We start from the raw sequence: 8,249 nt of genomic DNA, 5'->3' as shown, positions 1-8,249 counted from the left end.
ACCAGTTAATCATTTTTAATAATCTTGTTAAACTATAAAAATATATAAAATGTAATAACTAGTTCCACAGCAAATTCTTATGATGCTCAAATAATAAATCTTAGTAGAGGTAACATAAAACACATGGAGTAAATGGTTAAATTTTAATTGACATAACTTGCTGTAGTTTTCTAAATGTTTGACCAATTTAAACATTTTAGCTTAAAACTAGATAAAACTAGTTCAGTAAAGGTTGAGCCTACAAAATAACTACAAAACAACAACAACAAAAACTACAAAATAAGAATTCAGATAACACTTTGAAAAGAGAAATTGACAAAGTAAAATTTCTGCGGATCTAGTTACTAAATAATTAGTTGAAGCAGCTTGAAATTTTTACAGTGTAGGCTTTAATCAAGATCCATATAAAACTCGATATGTCATGAGTTGTCTTTCGATAATGATTGAAATCATAGTTTAAACAGCATCGAGTAATTTCGTTCTGAGATTTTCCCGTTTACATGTTTTGAAATGCCCACCCGAGTTTAAAGGGAGGGCGTGTTTTTCCCACTGCCATTTCAGAAAATTTGTCAAGTAAATGAATAGCTAGGGCTACAGCTCGTGAAGTGGTGAGGCGGAAAGAGCCTCTGGATGAGAGCAAGAGAATGAAGCCTTGAATGCATGATCTCTCTCATTCACTCAGCTGAGACTGCACGAGCAGCACCGGAGTTCGCGAGCACAAGCCACAAGTGCTGTTTTTGGATCTATTTTTTATACTTACGTGATTCATTTCCTTTTCTTGAACAGACCAATGTTGGATATATGTTAAGCCTGCGTGGAATCCCACAACTATCCATAAGAAGGAATGCATCTTTTCCTCGTGAAACTAATTCTTCTGATATCACTCTTTACTTTGACGCAAGGTAGGCTACGTTGCATAAGATGCTTTCTTCATTAGCCGCCAGTCGCGGCTAACATTATGCTTAACATGATTTCTAATAAATAGTCTACGTTTATTTCTGACATTTATTGTAAAATTAAACACCTTGTCCGAGAAGAATTCACTTGTTGCGCACTGATGTCAGTACTCCGCTTATTCACTTGTTTCAAACGGCATAAAGAGCAGACATGATAAATCGTTTGATATTCTGTAGACTGAACTTTAACTTTGTTACCTGTAACGGTATCACGAAGTATCTATCAAAACTGTGTTGGACTAACACTGCTAACTTGTCGCTAGTTTTACTCTTAGTCTCTTACGCAAAATATACATATCCAACTTTTTAGTAGGCGTTAAAATTTTCGTACGTCGCTCGTAATGATACAGATTTGAACGCATCCAAATGTGTTTTTGAATCAGTTACACCACATGGCAGTTTCGATACTACAGTTCATACAGTGCAATAGTGTCAAATAGCCTATCGCTCTAGAGCAGTTTGACTGAAGTTTCAACGCTTTTGCAGTTAGATGCTACCCAACGTACATTATGGCAAGCCGTTTGTATTGCTTGCAGCTATTATCTATTTTTATTTAGTAGCCTGCTTATTTGTAAATATTAATAAGTAATGTTAATATAATTAGGCTAAGTAGTGTCTTTTGTAATTTCTTTAGTTACTACTGATAGGTAACAGTGTCTTAGAAGTAGGCTACCCTATTCATTACATATTAATACTTATTCAGTTGCTTTTAGTCACTTACCAAATAGTGACAAGTAACATTTCATTAATTTCATTTTTACTCACAACTATTTACTTCTGACTAGTATGCATTCCAACTGTTTCTAGTAGCTACATATCTATTCAAGTAGCAGTATATATTGAAGTTTCCCTTGTACTAATCAAACCCATTTATTAGAATTAGTATATTCCAGGTATTACTAGTATTTTTGTTTTATAAATCTTCATAGTAAGTCCTGATTAGGCATCGTATGTGACACTTAAAAAAGTTATTTAACTAATAAGATAAGAAATAGTTATAGTGGCCAATTAAATAGACAGTCACTATAGGAAGTTATACTAGCATATAATGAATAGGTATTAGTGAAAAAAAGATACTAGTCACTTTGGATTGCTTACTTGTAATTAAATACAAGTACTAGTATAGACAATAAGTAAAAGTAACATAACAGATATTCATTGGTTTTAAAGAATAAATGTTAATACAGCTTGCCATAATACATTCCCCAGGACAGCTGCAGAATGAAGAATTCTCACAGCAGTGTGCTGTCAAGTTCCTCTGTCCACAAACATCACTTTAAGGTGTTAGGAGTCACACTTTCTTTCGGGTTTTTACCCAGTATCTTACCAACTTTTGCATAGTTTGGAACAAAACTGAAAATTTAAGAATGTGTATTAAATATTCTTATTAATATTTAAAAATTAAGGATGATATACCACCTTTGACAGACAGTATATATGGATCGACTCATGCAGTACTTAATAGAAATTTATAACCCTGTTTCTATGTTTCCAGGCCTGGAATGCTCAGAAAAATGCCAAAATGGTGGTATATGTGAACCTACTGCAGACGGGAGGGGAGAATGCAAGTAAGTAATTGAACTCAATTACATAAAATTGCAGTTTCTGAACCACATCAATACCCTGTGGAGGAATTTAATACATTGTTTCAGAATTGCACATTTTCACTGATATGAAATGTCATTGTGATCCGGTTCCAAAAGTTTCAAATTTTCAGCGATGAATTAAAAAACTGTTGTATATCAGAACACAAGCCATCAATTTGAATCCCAACCTTCTAAACAAAAGCAAAGTGCGCTTCTCTCCTTGAAGAACATGTCCTCAGCAAATGAATGACATACACAACCTCTGATGAAGAGGGCCTAGGGCATCAGCCCCCCTCTGGCTGGTCATGAGTACGGGCCACTTCTCCAGCCCAAGTCTCGGAGACACCCGGAGCCCTAAATCTTATTTCGCTTTTCTTTTATGGAATGACAGCTGGGGTTTGCCAGAAGCTTGGCGACCATTGTACTCCATTCTAGATTAATTCTGTGTGACTAATCTGTTTGAGACTTCCCAGAATGCTTGAGGCCCCCCCTTGCGCACCCTGCCCCTGCTCGGGTGTTTTGTCCTATTTTGAATGCTCTTTCAATCTCTTGTGATTTACATTAGAAGGACAGATGGCAGTAGAGTGTAATTGGACTGGATGTTTTCATAATTGGTAGCATTGCACCATTGGAAAATCAAGAGCAAACAGGTTGCCTCAGCTCGCATAGCATCACATAACTCGCAATTATCTACTGCGCCCGAACACGACGGTCGACTGCTTCTTTGCTCTAATTGTGTTGGTCGATTTTCTAATAGGGTTAACTCTCTTTGGCCCTCTGTACTTTTTACTTTAGCAGTGATGTGAATGCGGGATTGGGTTGCAAGCATTTGGCCATGGTTGCATTGTCTTTCTCCTGCTATCAGTGAGTTTATCAGGGTGGCTATGGAGCACACTGGCAGGGCTCATTTGAAGCGGGATGGTGGCGGCTTTGTTTTTGGTCTCCCTCAGTGGACTGTGAGCACATGGAGCCACGCTGGCGGTGGGCCACATCTTAATTCTGTCTGGCAGCCTCCCTGCCTCAGTCGGGCCACAAAGCCACCATTGTGCCCTATCATACTCAGACTCCTCTAATTAAACATGGAGATACAAACGAAGGCCGCTCTCCCGCTCAGGATGGCATGTCACTATGTCTAGTACCTAGGGCTGGACAATAATTCAATATAAGAAATATATCGTGATATAAATTTTGGCCATATCGTCCAGCCCTACTAGTACCTTTTATCTATTGTTCAAATGCAACTGGTGGACAAACAAATGCAGACTGTTGGTCCTGCAACATCTGACAAACTTTGGCAAAAAGCGAGTTCGTAGGTCAGTTTTGGCCATGCTGTCCCTTTAATCAAATGGATCCATTGTGAATGCCCTCAAATGCTTTGTGACATTTTTTGCTTTTAGTCGCCGCACTGTAAATACTGAAAATGTGCAGTTGTTCTCTTAAAGAGGTAGTTCTCTGTCGCTATTTATTCCCCCTCATGTTGTTCCAAACCTGTATGACTTTTTCTTTCTTTCTGTGGAGCACAAAAGAAGATATTTTGAGAAATGTCTCAGTGTTTGTTTGTGCATAAATGAAAGTCAGTGGGGTTTGCACCCCTTTTGACTTTGATTAGAGATGAAATATTCTTCAAAACATCTTCTTAAAAATGATTGAATGTAGGTTCAGTTGATTCAGTCATATTAAATAACATTTATAAATAACATAAAAAGATACACATTATTTGTAGTAATTAATAATAGTATTAGTAATGTTTAAATATGTATTACATAACATTTAACTAGTTAATTGTTTCATAAGAGATAATTTTTTTATGTTACCTGACCAAATATTATTAACTGTGCATGCAGGGCTCCTAAAACACACTTGTTAAACATTAAAATGTTTAGTTCACACCATTTTATCCAGACAAAGGGTAAAGTAAGAAAATAAGTAAAAACAAACACATTATAAAAAGTGAAAATGTGCAACTTTATTTCATTTTATTACTTGTTTTTTTTTTTTTTGAACCCTAAAATGACTTCTGTTGGTTTGATTTAGTCAAGCTGAATCAGTTTTGACTTTATTAAAAGAAGTTCATTTAAATTTAAAGTACATTATATTCATTTACAAAACATTAAAACATTCACATTGCAATAATTGAATGTGCCACATGAAGAGTAAAATCTATGTAGAAACATATAAAGTGTAACTGCAGGTAGATCATTTTAAATCAAGTGTTGTTCAGCTAGTCTTATATTGTTTTGGGAAGATGTGTTGGTTCTACTTGACATTCCATACCAGGAATACCAAACACTCATATCTGGCACTCTGACAGGCTCGTAAAGGAGTGAGTGAGTCGTTATCTTTGACACTTTGGCAAGGCCAGAAGATCAACTGACAGTAATACAAACCAGCCTCCACATCTGAATTCCTTGTATGTATGAGGGACGGCAGATTTGAATCAAAAGGATTAGTGTTCGACAAGGAGATGAGAGATGCAAGACTGGAGGGAGATGAGGAGAAGTTCACATGCGAACTTCAGACCTTCCGACTATGTCTTTGATGGGCGGCTGTTGATGTAATGTGCAAAAAGAGCTCAGTGTCTTCCGTTTGGGTCCCAATAGAGTCATAAAGATTTGAATACAGAGCTGAAAAACTGATGTCGGTGGGATAAGCCTTGTTTTAATTCATTACTAACATGTATCCATCTAGTTATTCATCTCATACTTAGAGCTTAGTTGCAGTTTCGATCAAGTGTTTGTGGGTTGGAATTATAACATCTTGCCCGCCGCCCCCCCCTTGAAAAATATGGACTACAGAAGTCAAATGTTGCTAAGCATGGACAATGTTTCTGACATCCTCATTTGTAACTATTTTTCAACTAGACTTTTCAAAACTTGCAGTAACATTTTGCCAACATATCTTCATTATTTTCTATTCGGTTACTGAAGTGAGTCTGTTTCTAACTGGTTACTGAGGTGTTCTAGGTGGCTTTTTATTTGATCATAGATACACTAAAAACAGTAACATTGTAAAATATTACAACAATATAAATAAACTGTTTCTTATTATTATCAATGTTCAAAACAGTTGCTGCCTAACATTTTTGTGGAAAGAGTGCTAAGTTGTTTTTTTCAAGATTCTCTGATGACTAGAAAGTTAAAAAGAACAGTATTTATTTGAAATGGCTCTTATGCTTATCAAGAATGCATTTATTTGAACAAAGATACAGTAAAAACAGTAATATCGTAAAATATTACAACAATTTAACAGTTTTCTATTTTAATATATTTTTAAATTATTGTTATTATCAATGTATAAAACAGTTGCTTCTTAATATTTTTGTGGAAACAGTGATACATTCTTTAATAAATAAAAAGTTCAATAGAACAGCATTTATTTGAAGTAGAAATCTTTTGTAGCATCGTAAATGTTATTACCATCACTGATCAATTGTTCAGTTTAATGCATACTTGCTGGATGAAAGTATTGATATATTTAAAAAAAAAAAGACTTGTTATTGACATAAGCGTTTGAATAATCTCTTATATATTTAAGTCAGTTTATGCAGGATACATTTTAATTTGCGTTTGTATTAGTACAGAGTGTCACTGTATATTTATGATCCCTAGTTTGTAAATTTGAACCAAAATGGTTGTAATTCACACCCTGGGCCATGTGTGGTGTTTCTAAAGCAGTAATCCAGAATGACCACTTGATTGTGTGGGACAGTTTCAGTAAATGCTCTGTCTGTTTGCTTTCTAGAGATGAGTTCCTTGCTGTATTTTGATACAGGAAATGGACACCAGTGACAAAAGAAGAGAAGTTGTAGTCTCTTATCATATCACCGCAGATGCTGAGTGTCCCATTCTTGGCAGCTTTATGGCACAGCTTAATGTCTCGACTGACCAAAGTGACTTGTATTGGCGAGTTGAAATCTGATTCTGCCCTATTTCTATCAGGAATTCAGCAAACGTTGATTGTCCATTCTGTTATTGCCAGATTGTGTTCTGTATGTACATTTTTTGTGAATAAAGTGTGTAATTTTTGTAAACTTTTGCAAAAGTTATATCAACTTCAGATAGACATGGAATTTATTGCATGAGTAGGCCTAATATGGATTAACTTTAGATGTTATACATTTATGGTGTTTTGTGTTAAGTGTTACTGTTTGCCAGGACGGGCAGGTCTAGTAGACTTTCAAAGGTGGTGTGATTTTCCGCAGGGTGCCGTTAAGTGAGGCTGCCAGGCCTCTCCATTGAGGAGTGCTGTCAGGGATGGGGACACAGAATGGGGTGAATTTTTTATGTTAACGGTTACATTCCAGTAAGGCCATGGACTCCTCCCTCAGGCAATGCAAAAATCCTGTAAACCAGGTTCATATTCTTTGTCTCAGAAAGCTTGTGAGTCAAAGGTCCATCCATCATGGAATCCTACTAGACATGTTTTGGGAAATTAAACTGAAGAACAACACAAGAATTTGGGCTTTTAGTGAGCTAGTCTTGTCAGACTGCTGTGTACTTTTGAAAGTGTTTGGAAAATTTTCTTCATTCCACATAATATAGGGAATGGGCTAGATGTTTAGTTTGGCAACACTTTAGATTAGGGAACACATATTCACTATTAACTAAGAGTTTTCCCTCACTAGACTCCTAATTAGCTACTTATTGATAGGAAGTAAGGCAGTTGTTGTAGTAGTTATGTTTAGGTATTGGGTAGGGTTAAGGGATCTAGAATATGGTCATGCATTAATATGCACTATATAACAGCCAGTATGCTAGTAATATGCATGCTAATAAATAACCAATTAATAGTGAATAGTGTTTCCTAACCTAAAGTGTTACCTTTAATTCTGACAAAAAAATGTATGCAGTTTTTAATTGCTGTAGTTAAGTTAAACATATCTACCCCAAAGATAGTAACCACTAACTCTAAATATTAAATCCGCCAATGAAAATAGTGTTGTTGGTTGAAAAAATATGTGCTATTACTTTTCCAAGTCATCCAAATACTGATTATTGTCTACCACACAATAAAACAGAAAACGGCACAATTTCTTCAGGAAATGTACAAATCTAGTAGACTGTTGCTCTACTGTTGTCCACTACTATCATAACAAAATTAACAATTGGTCTAACTCGCATGCTCTCTAAAACATTTTCCTCCCTCCTTTGTCCTCCCCCTCCTTCATCAACTCTAACAGCTGACGACTTTGCTACGTTTTTCTTTAAAAAAATTAAAACCATCAGTGCACAATTGTCCACACCACAATCAGTCAAACACATCTTACCAGCAAACATACACTCGTTCACATCCTTCTCTTCGCTCTCTGAGGCAGAAGTCTCCAAACTCGTCCTTTCTAATCATCCTACTACTTGTCCGCTTGATCCTATTCCATCTCATCTCCTTCAAGCCATTTCTCCTGCAGTTGTACTTGCACTCACTCACATCATTAACACATCCCTTCACACTGGTGTTTTTCCCTCAACATTTAGACAGGCTCGTATAACCCCACTTCTTAAGAAACCCACTCTTAACCCAACTCTTTTAGAGAGCTACAGACTGGTTTCCCTTCTACCTTTTATAGCAAAAACACTTAAACGAGCTGTGTTCAACCAAGTCTCAGCCTTTCTCACACAGAACAACCTCCTCGACAGCAACCAGTCTGGTTTCAGAAGTGGACATTCAACCGAGACTGCCTTGCTCTCAGTTGTTGAAGCCCTAAGACTGG

The 8,249-nt window shown here is 36.3% G+C and overlaps 1 protein-coding gene across 2 annotated transcripts in view; it reads left to right on the top strand.

Annotated features, from left to right (window-relative positions):
• Window positions 1–603: 603 nt before the first annotated feature.
• Window positions 604–8,249, top strand: part of LOC107699763 (neurogenic locus notch homolog protein 1-like) — a 51,726-nt gene continuing 44,080 nt past the window's right edge. For both annotated transcript variants that reach the window (XM_016501123.1, XM_016501122.1), the window contains exons 1-2: window positions 604–902; window positions 2,452–2,524. In XM_016501123.1, coding sequence (XP_016356609.1) covers window positions 845–902; window positions 2,452–2,524 — 131 coding nt within the window. In that variant the 5' untranslated portion in view covers window positions 604–844. The remainder of the gene's footprint in view (window positions 903–2,451; window positions 2,525–8,249) is intronic.

This window comes from Sinocyclocheilus anshuiensis, unplaced genomic scaffold (genome assembly GCF_001515605.1).
Source record: "Sinocyclocheilus anshuiensis isolate Anshui unplaced genomic scaffold, SAMN03320099.WGS_v1.1 scaffold278, whole genome shotgun sequence".
In the NCBI taxonomy this organism is placed as follows: domain Eukaryota; kingdom Metazoa; phylum Chordata; class Actinopteri; order Cypriniformes; family Cyprinidae; genus Sinocyclocheilus; species Sinocyclocheilus anshuiensis.
Note: the sequence above shows the minus strand (reverse complement) of the source record. Positions and strands in the feature narration are given on the sequence as shown.